General features: G+C 34.5%; 2 protein-coding genes across 5 annotated transcripts; one reads left to right on the forward strand and one right to left on the reverse strand.

Moving 5' to 3' along the window:
* Positions 1–1,577: 1,577 nt before the first annotated feature.
* Positions 1,578–8,505, forward strand: LOC121243393 (egalitarian protein homolog). Of its 4 annotated transcripts, none has more exons than XM_041141510.1 (10): positions 1,579–1,738; positions 2,651–2,826; positions 3,362–3,493; positions 3,581–3,631; positions 5,208–5,301; positions 5,702–5,748; positions 6,785–7,001; positions 7,531–7,660; positions 7,740–7,782; positions 8,282–8,505. In XM_041141510.1, exons 1-10 carry the CDS (start codon positions 1,684–1,686, stop codon positions 8,351–8,353), a joined length of 1,017 nt encoding a protein of 338 aa, XP_040997444.1. In that variant the 5' UTR covers positions 1,579–1,683; the 3' UTR covers positions 8,354–8,505. The 4 variants fall into 4 exon arrangements, with proteins under 4 accessions (XP_040997446.1, XP_040997444.1, XP_040997445.1 ...); XM_041141509.1 differs by having other exon boundaries at positions 1,580–1,738; positions 5,208–5,304; XM_041141512.1 differs by lacking the exon at positions 3,581–3,631 and having other exon boundaries at positions 1,578–1,738.
* Positions 8,506–9,164: 659 nt separating this feature from the next.
* LOC121243388 (clathrin interactor EPSIN 1) lies at positions 9,165–15,947 on the reverse strand. Its single transcript, XM_041141505.1, has 12 exons — positions 15,835–15,947; positions 15,641–15,745; positions 15,461–15,512; positions 14,872–14,951; positions 14,683–14,761; positions 14,479–14,562; positions 14,232–14,377; positions 13,886–14,119; positions 12,923–13,077; positions 11,901–12,097; positions 10,228–10,615; positions 9,165–9,537 (listed from the first exon to the last, which is right to left on the reverse strand). The coding sequence occupies exons 2-12, from the start codon at positions 15,679–15,681 to the stop codon at positions 9,314–9,316; spliced, it is 1,680 nt and encodes a 559-aa protein (XP_040997439.1). The 5' UTR covers positions 15,682–15,745; positions 15,835–15,947; the 3' UTR covers positions 9,165–9,313.
* Between the last annotated feature and the right edge of the window lie 218 nt (positions 15,948–16,165).

Below are 16,165 nucleotides of genomic sequence, written 5' to 3' on the forward strand. Positions count from 1 at the left end.
TAACCGCTTTAAAATAGTGAGATTATTTCGCTACAATTTATAAATAATTTATTATTATTTACAAATTATTTACAGATCATCTGAGTATAATCTAATTTAGATGCTGAGGTAATCTCAAATGATTTGTGTATAATATATTTATTCAAGTTTTTCTCTTTCGTTTCCCAAAACTCAATAAAATATTTTAATTCAAATTATTTAACTACTATTCATAAAATTTTTATCTGATCTCATTATGTCTTAAACTTAACATAGGTTCTAAGGCTGTGTTTAGTTGCTGAAATGATTTTATGATCTGAGTTGATCTGTGAGTCCCATTGATCTATGTTTTAATGTATGTAGTAGGTTGATATATGTGTTTGAATGTATAAAGTAGATTGAGATATGTTTAACTTTTTATGAAAAATTGAAAAAGTAGTGGATCTCATCAATGATTGATTTGAGATAGATTAAGATGAGCTTAACACCCAAACTAATTGTTGTAGGACCATTATATAATATCTATCTCTCTCTAAAAATTAAGAACTAAATCTTTCTAAGGTTCGTTTGATTATACAGATAAAATAAAATGAGAAATCTGTAAATAATAATGAAATAATTTAAGTATTTTTATAGAATTTTGGAAAAGGAGAGTGAAGAAGTTGAATAAAAAAATTATTAAGTGCCTGTTTGAGATTGTGGTAGGAGTCTTAAAAGCTCTTTAATGGAAAAATTAGGTTGTTTGGTGTTAAAACACTTTTAATCTCAAATAAGCTAAAATGTACGTTCTTGATATTTTTTCTCAAACATACTTTTTCAAATAATGCAGAATGTAATTAGAATTTTAAAAAAAGGGTCAATGAAAGAAAATACTCATACAATTTTAAGATAATTACAAGTTTTAGAACTTTTAAACTTTAAAAGATATGGTCATAATATTTGAAAACTCAAATAATTGTCAATTCTACCTTAGAAAGTACTTTTTTAATTTGTTTCTAAACAAACTTAACATGTTTGAAAGTATTTTAAATATATGTTTACTAAACAATAAATAACTTTTTAATAGTATAACTTATTACTTAAATTATAAATTATAAGTCCTAAAAATATAAGTTATATTTTTCACCGCAATCCTAAATATGAACTAAGTTTATAGATGGTTAGAATATAATTGTTTAATATTATTTTTATTTTGAAATTTAAATAAATTGAATTATTTTTTGTATTTTATTTAAAAGTTTATAAAAGTTGTAATGATTGGGTGAAAAAGTTAAAAGTTAAAAATTTAAAATTAAAATATATTTGTATTTGAATGGTGTTTGAATATTGAGATTGGATGAGATGGTTTTAAAAATTTGTGAAACCAAACCAGACCTTAATAAAATAAAAAAAAAAACAAAAAAAAATTACAAAATTGTTGCCTTCCGCACCGGATAGTAACCCAAAAGAAATCGGAAAATTCCGTATAAACCCCGAAGAGTGGCGGGGGCTCCAGCTTTTTTTTTTTTTTTTTTTAATATATATATGTATTTTTAAAAATTATAATATTATTAAAAAATATTTACTTAATTATTAAGTTAAAAAAAAAGAAAAAGAAAAAAAGCAGCGTTAGCCCCAGCGGGAGCTACCAACGGAAAGAGTGGCTTTTTCCAACCCCGAAAGTATAAAAGAGTAAAGACTGATTTGCCTGGAGGATCCGATCACATGGCCTCCTCTGCTCGGTCGGATCAGGCACCCATTCCTCTTCCTTCTGACCCAGGTTTACTCTCTCTGTGAGAATATTTTTTTAGTTCGATTAGTTTTTACTAATTTCCTTTGTTTTTTTTCCGTGGATAATTGTTCTAGGGGTATAACGTCACTGTAACTGCGTGATTTTCACAATTTGATCTTTTATTTTTAAAATAAATCATAGTTTTTTGAAATTACAATCTTTTTTCCTGTTACGCTCTGTTTGGACGGCGGGAAAATGCGGAAACGGAAAGCATGGCACGGATTTTCCGCTCGCTAAATCCCAAATGAACATCTAATTCAAACTGATAGCTGATTTTCGTTAGTTTTCCTCCTTTTCTACACAAACAGACCCCCCCCGGGGCGGTGGTGTTGATCAGCGATCAGTTTCTTTTTTGTGGTTGGAGCCTTTGATTTGATGTATTATTTTCCTGTGGTTAGTGTTGGTCATATATCTGTTAAATCTACATTGATACTTCAGAAGTCAATCATTTACTTAATTTTCCTGTTAGCTGACAAATATGTGCACTTAGCTTATATACCCTTAAAATTCCGGAATTCTTTTCATTTTGTCTCCTATTTTATTGTTATTTTCTCATGCATTTTCAAAATTTGCTTTCTGAAATTCTTGCATGATCCTGTATGGCGTTGTAGTTATGTTTCTTTGTTTCTTATTGCCGTGTTCGTGTGTGCACCTCATCTAGTGCTAAGTGTACTTGGATCTTAAAGTATATTTCAATGTTGAACTGAATTAGCTCATACACTTTTTTTTTGAGGAAGCTCATACACATTTTTTTTTTTTTTTTTTTTTTTTTTTTTTATATTAACAGCTCATACACTTTTTCAATTGCATGACTTGTACACATTTTTGTGTGTGCGTGCGTGTGTGTGAAGACTGATCTAAATAGTGAAGAGGTTAATTTTGGTACTTTGTATATGTTAGGTGACAAGCCACTGGATGATGAAGCTCTCTTAAAATTGGTTCCTATCCATATTGTGACCCATGCTTCTCAACTTCCCACTGCGTTTCTGGAGCCATCGCCTGAAAGTCAATTAGTCATTGGTTTTGATTGTGAGGGTGTTGACCTATGTCGCCATGGAACTCTCTGTATCATGCAGGTAAACTTAAATATATTTTAAAATCAAACTAGACTTACTGTTTTACCTATATATCAAATTATATGTGCATGCATGGAATAATACTGATAATTATATAGGTTGGTAAGGTTTTCTTTTGGGTAGTTTAACGGTTTCTTTTAATAAAGATATGCACCAAATTTTGCCTATATAAGATAACATATCAGGGGAAACCTGCTGACATGTGCCCATGTACACTCACAGCTGAGAGTCGTACATTATAGTTTCATGCTAAATTAGAAGCTTCACACGTTAGTGTCGGTAGAAAGCTACCTTTTTTCTTTAGTTTCCTACCATTTCGTTATTTCCTTAAGTGGCTGTTCTCTTTCTTGCATTTCTCTTTATTGTTTTGTGTGTGTATGTGTGTGCATGCGTAATGACAGATCATCTTACTTGTATGTTTCCTGATGATTTGTTGTTTCTCTTATGAATTTTCTTACTTATTTCCAATGATCAGTACAATTAGTATATCTTGATATCTTGTTTGTTAATTATAAGAAGTTTTACATTTATGCAGCTTGCACTTCCAGACGCTATATATCTGGTTGATGCTATTCAGGGTGGAGAGATGCTTATGAGAGCCTGTAAGCCTGCACTCGAGTCTGCTTACATCACAAAAGTTGTTCATGATTGCAAACGTGATAGTGAGGTCTCTAATTGATTTATTTGGTCCTGCATCTCATCAACTCTATTATGACATGCTCTTGCCATTCTTGAATTTATTCTTATTCTGTAGGCACTATATTTTCAGTTTGGCATCAAGCTGAACAATGTTGTGGATACCCAGGTGAGTATCTTTATTGAACGCAAAAGCTCATTGAAATGTTGACATTTCCTTATAGATGCTTTCTTGTAAGGTGAAAAGCCAATAGTCTTTTTGTGTGAATTTTTCAAACAAAGCCAATAACCATTGTACTTATATTTTATGTGATTTCATATTGCCTTTTAAGTTTTTCTCTTTATATGGGCATGTGTGAGGTGTTGGGTTAGACAGCGTTTGATTTGTAGGACTGAATGACTTGAGTGACCAACCGAGTACTCATATGGAATATGCATTCCATTGCCATTTCTAATACATAGTATTGAGTATTTGTTCCCCCCCGGCGCGAATGCAACCTTTGCTAGTCCGTTTGGAGTGTAGGTCTAAATGTGGCTTGGGCTTTCCTTTGGTCATTACAAATTCTATTAGAGTGAATCCCAGCCAAAAGTGAAGTGTGAGACTTGAACCATGTCACCTTGGTAGCGCCCCAAGGGAGGCTCGAGCCACATCTAGGCCCTACGCTAAAATGACTTGTCAATGGTATAATTGGAGCCCCATTGGAATTAATATAAAGAGCAGGAACTTCTACCTTCCAAGCAATGTGGGGTCTCATACACCACTTACACTTGTTAGTCGGTATGGGGTATCACACACCTATAATGGAATTGCTTAACAATGACACTAGGAATTTAAGGGGGAGATTGTAATGCTTGAATTGAGTAGAGGAAGATGGTGAATGGGATCCCACATTACTTGGGGATAGATAAATTCTATCCCTTTATAATAATTCCAAGGAACTCTAATTGTAACCTTAACTAGTTCTGTTGGAGTGTATACCTAAATGTGGCTTGGGCTTTCTCTGGATCATTACACCATTCCTATAGATAATTTTTTTTTTTTTTGGGAAATTATGTGTCCTCATGATTTTTTACTTAAATTGCTTCTTTTGTTTTTCTTTTTGGAATCTTTATCTAGACGGTTTAGCTTGACTGTCAACAATAATGATAATTATGGCACGATTCATATAACATCCTGTATTGAGTATCTTAGTAAAAAATGTGGGAATTGAATCCTGCTGCATGGAATCACCTGATATTGATGCTAAGGATTTGATTGGGGGAAATTGTAACACACTACACTAATTCATAGAAGGGTGGCAAATGGGATCATGTGGTATTGGAGGAATAAGTTCTTGCAGTTTATAATGATTTAAAGGGACTAGTTATAACCTTGACTAGTCCTTTTGGAGTCTAGACTTAGAAGTGGATTGGGCTTTTCCTTTGATTGTTACAATTCAGTAACTACTGGAATGTTGGATCCATAGGGAATAACCACAACACCATTGTTAAATGTGTTCCTATAAAACTTTTACGAGATCACTAGTTGATTGAGCATGTGTGTTGGCCATAAAGGCAACTTAGTGTGGGCATAATTCACACCTAGTACTTATAAAAAAAATAATATTCATACTTAAAGTACCTTTTCCCATGTTTTCCAGGATGGTTAAATTTTTAGATAATTTTAGTTTAGAGGTGTTGATGTACTGTAAAGTACTTTGATATTGGCCTTTTCATGTTCTTGTTCTTTTGTTTTTGGTTTTCAGATTGCTTATTCATTGATAGAAGAGCAAGAAGGCCGAACAAGATCACCAGATGACTACATATCATTTGTTGGCCTCCTTGCAGATCCACGTTATTGTGGTATTATATATGTCGTGGTATCACTTTGGATTTATTTATTCGTTTGGTCAATGATTTTTATGTTTTTTGCCAAGATTCTTCTGTTCAAAAATCTTTTATGCTTGCTGGAAGTTTCTTACTGGTCATTCTGTAAAATTCACAGTTTTGAATTATGGCCTCCAAGCCTTTCTGGTGGTGGTCAAAAATCAATGTAAACTATGTAGTTTAACTAGTATAGAAGGTTGTCACAAGGAATTGACTAGACAGATCTGAGTACCTGTTTTCCTAAGTTTTCTATCTACTATAGATATAATCATGTTCTCATGCTTTTTTTTTTTTTTTGTGGATGCGGGGCTTTCTACCACTGAATTTGGACTATTCCTTTATGTTGGTTTTCACTTTCAGTGTTTGTATGTAGGCATATCTTATCTTGAGAAGGAAGAAGTTCGCGTCCTCCTTCGGCAGGTTACTTTTAAACATTTTACTGCTGTTGAAAGACCTTTTTCTTTGTGCTATGTTTTATTTTTGGTTGTTTATGATTATTAAATTTTTTTTATTATTCTTGTCTTTTGTGGTGTATTTGGAATGAGAGGAACCGGCGCTGTTTTGAGAATAGAAAACGATTGGTGGAACGGATTAGAGCTTTCTTTTGTCATACTTTGTTGCTTTGGGCTTTGGTTATTGTATTGGATGGGATTAGTCTTAATGACTTTTGTAATGTTTTTCAGGGTTAGCTTGTAATTAGGTGTCTCTCTATGTACATTTCCTGTGTATTTGGGCTATGCCTAATTACGTTTATTAATAAATTTCTTACTTATAATTTTTTTTATTGAGTATTTGATTAAACATAAAGCAATTGATGAGAAACCTAACAAAACCTACTTTTGTTAAAGACTACGTGTAGTTACTCTACAGTGGTAACTAAACACATGGGTTGTGCTAGTTAAAAATTAAAGACTGTAGGTCAATTTTTTATTTTTATTTTTTATTTTTTTTCCTTTTTTAAAAGTTTGGCCATCTGAAATATAAGCAACACGCAATCATATGGATTGTTGGTCAAACATGCAACAACTGCTTAGTTTTGATTGTACAAAACTATAAGACTATATGCATTCTTATTAGTAGAAAACATCTCACTGTAGGAAATATAATACACTATATATGTTTTCGTCGAAGGTTTGATCTTTTACGCTTGGATAAAAGTAACTATAATATCATGGCTAGACAGCAGTAGCTATCACTTTATAGTGGTGGCCACATAAGCATTGCTGATATAGGCATGTAGTTCTGGCCCAAAAGAAGTGAAAAAAAAAAAACATTTAGAATTATTATTTTTTAGATGGTAACATTTAGAAGTATTTTTAAAACACATGTTCTGGGGATGGCTTAATAGAATTCAGTGCAAAAGCTCGTAATTTGCTTTGCAGCAATATTCCTATCACACCTGCTTTCTAATGAATGTCGGTTGTTGAATGATATTTATCTTATATTTCATTTGCAGGACCCCAAGTTTTGGACCCACAGGCCATTATCAGAACAGATGGTCCGTGCAGCTGCAGATGATGTCCGCTTTCTTCTCCACATCTATCATAAGATGATGGAGAAATTGAATCAAAGATCTTTATGGTATCTTGCAGTTCGTGGTGCTCTGTATTGCCGGTGTTTTTGCATCAATGATAATGATTATGCTGATTGGCAATCTCTTTCTCCCATTCCAGGTTTTTATAATTTGGATTGTAAGAACATATTATAAATGTTGTGTTCAGATATTTCTCGACTTTGAAAATTCATTTTCTTCCAGAAATGATTTTGATCTTAAGCTCCAAAATGAGATAGAGCTACTCAATATAATGATGCATGCAATAAGCCTAAATTTCAAGAAAATGGTGGGTTTTTATATGATCAAATCTACAAGGGTGAATGCACCTACTTAATTCCAGCATAGAGTCATATAGGGAAATATGGTATAGATAATAGCCCCTTTGATGGCTTAGCAAAAATACCCTGTAATGATATAGATCCTGTTGGGAATCTGCCTCCAAGCAATATATTCATTTCAACCCCTATTTGTTCTATTTTGCATTCAGGCCATAATAACAACCAAACTTATGGGGGAAACTTAGTAGTTATAGCTACCTAAATCAACTTATGATACATATGAGGCTACCAACCAGTTATGGCTAAAATGTGTATGATCACCATACATTCAATCAAAATCCCTAATCCAATTCTGATTTATCTTCATAGATAATGTTTTGATGGAGGGAAATGCTCCTGAGGAGGAAATCCTTTCAATCCTAGATGTTCCCCCCGGAAAAATGGGACGTGTTATTGGGAGAAAAGGAGCTTCCATTTTGGCAATAAAGAAATCTTGCAAGTATTTCTCTCGCTCTCTCTCTTATAGGGTAGAAAATTTGTTTTTCTTGTTCTTTACTTTAAATGCATAAATATTGCAGTGCTGAAATTCTCATTGGAGGTGCTAAAGGGCCACCTGACAAGGTTAGTCCTCCGTCATTTTCTTCATAGTGAACACCATAGTGGCTTGCTCACTTTCATTGTTAAGTTTCTTATATTATCTTCAATAGTCTTGAGCCAACATGATTGCTTCTCCATTTTTCTCCCACAAAATTGTATTTACTTTCTCCCCAAACACCTTTTTCATGATATAGGAGTTTGGGTTCTTCTTCCTGAATTTCTAAGTTTTCAAGTGCCAAATAATCAATGAATCTACGAGTCTATCCTCGCATGATCTAGGTGCTGAACTTTCACAAGTGCTCGTGGTTGTGTGCCGCACCAAATCACTTGGATTTAGATACAAACACGGTGTACAAAATACAAATGAGATTTTGTGCAGGAAAATGGATAGTCTTAATTTGGTTTGATTGAGAGTAGAGAGAACCTCTGATATTGCCGGCTGGTAATCACAAATTAAAATTAAAACCATGGAACTTTCCTCCATTTGAATATATGGTTATATGTTGTGGTTTTTCATGTGTAGGTATTCATCATAGGACCAGTGAAGCAGGTGAGGAAAGCAGAAGCTATTTTAAGGGGAAGAATGTCCTTTTGATCTCGAACTCTCTTTAAAACAAAAACGAGAGATTCTGAAAATTAACTGTTGTGCTGTGTAAATGGTTTTAGTTTGTTGCTTGGGTGTCGGAAAATGGTTATTGTACTCTCGGTTGAGGATCTGCTCCATTTCTAATCTAATTAGGACATGGAAAAACAAACCAACAAAAAAGATTAAGACCTATATCTTTGCATGCGATGATATACCATGTTCCCTTAATTATTGTAAAAGTAAAAATAAATATAGTCGTGAAGTCGACGTTCATTTTATTTTAAGAGTTGATTTGTCAAATCAAATTACCATCAAACCTCGAGTGTTATTGGAAAACATAATAGCATCGTCAAGAAAATTAGAGGTTTTTATATTGGACCACAATGAAAGTTAAGGTTGGATAAGCCAACCTACCAGCCTTTGAAAATGAGAGATTCTGTAATTATGGAGAGATTTTACAAAAACATGATTTGATATGATATGTGAGATCTATTTTAAATTAAAAATAACTTTATAATTTATGACACTTCATCAAGTCACGTTAATTTGTGGATTTATTTATGTGCAACTAAAACATCTCTCTTTATAAGCTAAAACATAGTGACGCCCTTTTTATTTCCTGCCTATCAATTCCTGGTTCTAACTTGTCAGACTCAAAACACCTGATTATCCAAAAAAAAAAAAGAAGCAGAAGAAGATGAAGAAGAAGAAGAAGAAAGGCACCAAAATAGGACTTTACTAGAAAGGTAGGTAGCTCGCAATCCATTACAATACAATTATATATATATATATATACCAGTATATTATATAAATCCACTCATGACCAAATACATTCTCAAATCATAATATTGCTAGTGTATAGTGTAACAAGCTGAGCACACTAACATGCTCAATGATTTCCAATGTACTTGCCAATTATGCAAAAGAATATTAAAGGAGAGAGCAGAGAAATGAGAGGACAAAAAACAATTACTTCTGGAAATCACCGAATTGGTATTGTTGGCGACTAAGGTCGGAGAAGATGTCGTTCCCACCCATTGCCTGTGAAGATGTGAAATTGGATCTACCAAGACCGGATCCGGCACCCATTGCTCGCCCCATGTAATATGAAGTTGAGGGTCCCTTCTCTCTTTCATCGAATCCATCACTTAATCCACCCACTACACCTACATCAGCCAAGGATACCTTCTTGGCTGGCTCAAATGAGAAGGCAATTACCAGAGGCACACCAATTCAGTAATAAATGGAATATATTAATTGCATGAGTTATGCACAAAAGTTGTACATAAAACCATTGACTTGTGCACAACTTTGGTACAAACAAGCAATTATCATCAATATACCAAAGAAATTTCTCATGCTACTTGAACGGGCATTGCTGAAAAAAGGATACTATTTGGTACACTTACAAAACGATTTTCATTTACATATGTGTGTGCACGCTCGGGCGCCTGCTGTATTAATAAATGATTGTCACATACATCCGTTTCAGTGTAGGGACATTTATCTGGTTTTAACATGCCACAGTGCACTATTTAGGGGATAAGGTGGGTCTTGATACTCCACTGATGTGGCAGACATCAGTGCTTGTCATACCAACCTAGCATTGTTATGCACCTAGAGGGTTACGAGCATAATTTTTCAACGAAAATGCACAAAAAAATATTTTTGACGTCACTATCCAAATCTTTTTCAAAAAGTAGAATATTTGACACGTCTTAAAAATGAAACTTAACAATTTATCCTTTTTTCTTATCTTTTTCTTCCTCTTTATATGAAGTTTATCATTTGCAATTTATTTAGATTGTAAGACTCAAAAAACCAATTGTGCCCCCACACTATGAGATGGGAAGGTAATTTTTTAGTTGAGATAGTAGACTTACGAGCGGATATATTAAGGTCGATCAGTCCGCGGCTCAGTGAATCAGACCAAATTCCTGACTTCACCTGGAAAGTATCCTTTTTCAGTGGAGCACTAGAGTCTGCCGAAGATTTTCCACCCAAATTATTGTTTCTATCATTGACATCATTCTGTGAGGGTTCCGAAGATGCTGAACCAGAATGAGAAGTGAATGCACCAAAGAAATCAGATCCATCGAAATTGTTAAGGGGAACAGCAGCAAAGGGATCGATAATGTTAGAATCTGTCGGTGCGGGGTTGGAGGCTTTAATTTGTGGCTGCACAACGGGATCAGGGATAGCAAAAGGATCAACTACTGAAGAAACTGAAGAAGCCGTGGCAGGCTGGGAAGCAAATAGATCAACCTCAGTCTGCACAAATCATACCATTAACGGTTAGTTCAGAAGAATAGGATCTTTGCACCAAAATGAGAAATAATATAACCATTATCCTACCTAAGGATAATTAGTGCCTATGGATTTGTAAATAACACTTAACACAGTTTTTCTGCAAGCTTGCACCAACATTCTTTTAATTTAGGATAAATTACACTTTATTCCCAAGGATGTGGGCTGATTCCATTTTACTATCCCATCCCCTCCTTTTAGAATCAAGTGCTGCTAAAGTTTCAAAAGTCCAGCACCATAAGTTTAGAACCATCCTTTAACCAAAAGGCAGAAAAGATAGAGAAACAGTCAACAATAGATTTATGTAAGATATTTGAGTGACCTTTTCCCTTACAACGTTCCCTTACATTTCATAGGAGGGCATTTTATCCTTAACTAGTGGTTTGAATATATACCCATGTTTACCTAGCATTAACTGATAGATAAGGGAGGGAAAAATGTCACTGATAGAATATAATAAGGACAAAACTGCAGAGAAAAATCATAAAAACTGTAATAGGAAAAGGACTTTCTTCAGCTACAGTACAGAAGGTTATACCACCACTCTCTTGAAAGTTGAGAATACAGGATTGAATGGGCAAAATTTTCAAGAGGTGAAGTGAAACCAAATCCAGCCTATCACGACAGGTGAATAAAGATCCATTTCCAAGCAATACTATCAAAGAAACACATCAATTGCAAATACTCATTTCAAGCAAATACTTTTCCTAGATATCCATTTTCAAAAATACTGGTATGCCACTACTGAACCTTCACTCACGTGGGATCCCCTATAACAGATATCATTCTATTTTTTTTATGAGTCAAATAAAAAAAAAATTAACTTATTTTTGGAGTTCAATTCCAATTTTAAGCTAAAACTAACTGTTTTGTGGCAGAAAAAACACCTTACTTTGTTCTCAAATCTGTAAAAACTATCTCAAGCATAACAGATGACAAGGACAGAGTTTCACCAACTACTGGAAAAGTTACACTGCTCAAGGAAGCTAAATGGTCATTTATCAAATACAGAGATTCTAAACTAGCTTACAAGCATTCCACATTACAGCTCAAGTGTAAAGGGAACATTTTGTAACATTCGATCCTTTTATTTGGGATACCTTAGCTGCAGGATCAGAGAGCTGAAAATCCTAGGACAATATCAACATTGATTCTACATTCTTCTTGCCGAGCTCAAACTTCAAACATAGAAAATATTCATATATAGCTGTACGGTACATTTATAAATTGAGATGACAGGGCATCTGACCTGAGTTTGAGAATTTGGTGCCTTTTCTATCTGGGGTGATGCTGATACAAACGCTGCATCTGCAAACAGATCAACCTCTGATGAACTACTCTTCATGACTGGCTTTTCTGTGGGAACAGATGTTGGAGCATCCAAGAGGTCACCAACCAAACTTTGGCCAAACAGATCTACCTTGTTAGAGCTTCCAGCAGCAGCCTCTATTAAAAGCATAATCCACAACAAAAATGGTTATATACATCCTATAAAAAAGATTAAAATCAAGGGCACCAGTTCAAAAATCAATATCATTTGAGTATCCTGTTGAAAAGCTTTTGCATCTGGAAAAGCACAAGCAAGATTCATAGTAACAAATCTACTGTAATGGTTGAAACTCAGAGAACGCATGAGATGGAAGCCATGGCACAAGAAATTTAAAACTCAGAGTTGCAAGACGTACTACTCGAATAAGGGCACCACAACAGGTTTCTATGGCACGTGCAAGTCTAAAACAGCGATGCATAAAAATAATCCCAGCCTAGTCCCAGATCACAGGGAGGATGATCCTGTTTAACTATCACACGATATTAAAGAATATTCAGTATAGGGACATGCCTAACTACTTAATAATTGAGGAATAAAGCACTAGATGACTCTGGGATTTTCTTGTCATTCCTTCTGTGATACCAAAAGAAATCGTGCCTTCCTTATAAACAATAAATTTATTCCTTCTATGATCTATTGCTACAAGAACAAGTCAAGTACTGTCTGAAATAGGATCCAAAGGGAATCCCTTTTTCTTGTATTTTCAGTTGACCTGTCAGCAGAACTGCTCTTACTTAGTGAGTCCAGACAACTGGGAGTGCTTCACTTCACATAAGTTATGAAACGTTTCAACATAAAAAGGTGCTCAATATGCTGATTGTAGGCACAAGCAGTAAGTAGATGCCAAATAACCTATCAAGCATGTGAACCACAAGACCTCTTTGTTACTGATATAAAAATTAACAATTGTACCAAAGGGAAAATCATTGCAGGATACTTACTAGCAGTTCCACGTGGATCAAAATCATCGAACTCATCCTCGTAATTATTTGAAAGGACACTTGAACTTTGAGAGGGAATTGAACTGTACTTATCAGAGTCGTACAATTTAGTTGACGACTTTGATGCATTTGATGAAATATTGTTTTCATCCTTACTGCATGACAGACAATCTACGATCAGAAAAATAGCAGAAGAATTTAATAATAACAGATGCAAATGTGTCAGTGTTTGCCAGTGTGTTGGTGTGTAGAGAGAGAGAGAGAGATGTAGGGTTAACTATCTGTTGGTAACTAAAAACATGTTTTCTACAACACAGTTTTCTGAGTCTTGAGAACTTTTTTTTTCTTGAGTTTTCTAAGTCTTGAGAACTAGCCGGTCAATCTTATTGGAGCTATCAAAGCCCATAACCATGTTGACATTTGTCATGCACACAGGTAAAACTCTTAAAAGCAAGTGCTACCAGAAACTCTAATAGATTTTCCCAAACTCCCACTGTAAGGATAATAACTGCAACACAGCAGCATGCTGGTGCCAGTTCTTCAGTAACCGTAAGACTAAGAACACAAAAAATTGCCAATATATAATCAATGATGTGAGTCGCTTTACAAATAAAATGAAACCCAAACAAGTAAGAACGGAATTGTAACGCCCCAATGGAAGGCCCAAAACACATGGCCTATACTCCAAAAGGACTAGCCAATGACACAATTGGAGCCCCATTGGAATATTATAAGAGCAAGAACTTTTCCATCCCAAGCAATGTGGGATCCCATACAGCACCTACCTTTATCCTTATCCTATGGGGTATCACAAAAATATGACAAGATATAGAGCTCATCACCACCAAATAAGTCCTTAAAAGCCAATCAGACTTTATGATATAGCATATTCCAACTTGGAATATACATTAATTTTTTTTTGTAAATAGAAAACAAAACAGGAAAAATACATAAACTCCCTACCTTCCATTGCGTGTAGAACCCTTCTTCAAGGTATTCCTCTGCTTATCGCTTGTAACCCCAAGACGGGACTTCCCAGAAGTATCCTTCTCATACTTCTCTTCTCCATATTGATCCCTGTCTCTGTAACTGTCACTAAACCTATCACCATCTCTGGCAGCACTTCCATAGCCGCCACTACTAGATGTGGCCGAACCTGACTTGTATGTAATTCCAGTGGAAGAAAGTCCGAAGTACCTAAAAGTAGTGGTATTCACACAGTTCATTCACTGACAAAAAAAACAAAAAAACAAAAAATCCTTGAAGCTGACATTGACCATAAATTTTCATTTCTTGAAGCATTCCTTACTTATCACGGTTTGCAGCGGCTTTATTTCTAACTTCTTGTATTTTTTCCTTATTATTCAAAAGGGCCACAATGCTTTCGGCCTTCTTCCTCACGTTTATTCCCATATCCTTCCCGTTTGGCTCAACATATTCAAAACTTGAGAGTGACTTTACCAACACAAAACCAAAGAGAATGTCAGAGAACATTCAATCTCATGATACACAATTTTAAGAATTGTGCGTGCCATGCAGAATCTAAAAGTCCTTACTGAGATTTGGAAAGTATGTTCTATAATGTCATCAACTGCACGTTCCGATCCATGTGCTACCAAATACTCTATGACAGCCAATGCCTGATATATTAAGCAATTTCACAAGTTGAGGGCATGAAAGAAGGGGCACAATCCACCAAGGTTCAGAGAATAGATCATTCAGATTCTACATGTATCATAGAGTTTCCATTCCAATCTTACCTTATACACATGGCGCCAGTCCTTGCCAGACTCGGCCAATCTTGTCCACAAAACAGACATAACCATCTGGCACTCAGTACTGAAAGATATCAAAAGTAATAAGTTCAGCTCAAGTTGAGTGATCGATAGTTCTTTCATAAAGCAGTAACTGTCTAAAGATTTAATAGAGGTGCGTAAGTTTTCAATTACAATTTCTTTGTAGCCTGTGCTATCTCTGCTAACGCGGTGCCATGAGGACCCCAAGGTTCATTATCCGTCGCATCCAGTACCTGAATTAATTAAGGCAGAAACTACTTTTTCTTGAGCAAGAAAATCAGAATCCAGTCACTCAAAAAATTTCTAATAAACACATTTCATTAATTGCAATTTGTTCATTCGCCACAAAGTGCAAAACCTTTAACCAGCTATGAGTATAACATGAAAAAAAAAAAAAAAAAAAGAGTTGAACACTGGTTTATATTAAATTCCAGAAATCAAAGACATAACGAGCTTCTTCACATCTGTTAATTTAAACTTACGTCTTCAGTCAAGAATTCCGTCGAATATTTTACATCACAAATATCATCGTACATTTCACGAAGACGAAGAAGTTGGAGATTGCAATACGTGCAATGTTTTAATAATCATTGAACCGAATATGACAATTCCAAATGCAAAATAAATGTTGATTCTAGTGGGAAAAAAAAAAAGGAAATGGATAATTATTCGTGTCAAAATATATGATTACGTAGAGAACCGAAATTCTTCGCAGAATATTAAAGAGAATTCGCGTTTTCACCTTCTGTTCCATCTCAGGAACCTTCAAGACCTTCAAATTCACCTCCCTCTTTCTGCACCAAAAGAGAAACAAAACAACGAACGGAGGAAAAGAGATCAAAATTTTGAAAGCTTGTACAAACCAAAAAAAAAAAAAAAAACCATTTCTATAAAGTCGTGAAGGCGAGGGTTAGGAGCTCACATTTCTCGAACAGTTTGATCAAAAACCTTCATGAAATCCATGATCCACGGATCTACAGAAACTTCCCGAATCAAAAAGCAGAACGAAAATGTTGAAAATGTAGATCTGGAGGAATAGATGAAGTTCGATTTCAGTAATGAAATCAGATAGCAAAGTGAATTGAGGAGCTTATATCATGGTTAAGGAGGAAGGACCTTCCAGATCTGGGAGAGTCGGCATAAAAGGATACACGTATATGGATTATCGAATGGCCACTTTTTTGTAGTGTCCTCAATCCTGATTTGAGGAGAGGAGAACAGCGGCGAAAATAAATTATAATATGATCTCTTTTTACATTTGCATAAATTAATTTATAATTATAAAATTTTAAATTAAATTATATCCAGGTAAATAATATATAATTTAAATAACTTCAAATAAAATTATTATTTTTATTTATTTAATTAATACTATATATTTTAATTGATTTGGAATGGATATCATTTTTATCAGTTAAAAACGAAGTATATAGTGCTGCTCAGTCAA

This window comes from Juglans microcarpa x Juglans regia, chromosome 8D (assembly GCF_004785595.1).
Source record: "Juglans microcarpa x Juglans regia isolate MS1-56 chromosome 8D, Jm3101_v1.0, whole genome shotgun sequence".
NCBI classification, from domain to species: domain Eukaryota; kingdom Viridiplantae; phylum Streptophyta; class Magnoliopsida; order Fagales; family Juglandaceae; genus Juglans; species Juglans microcarpa x Juglans regia.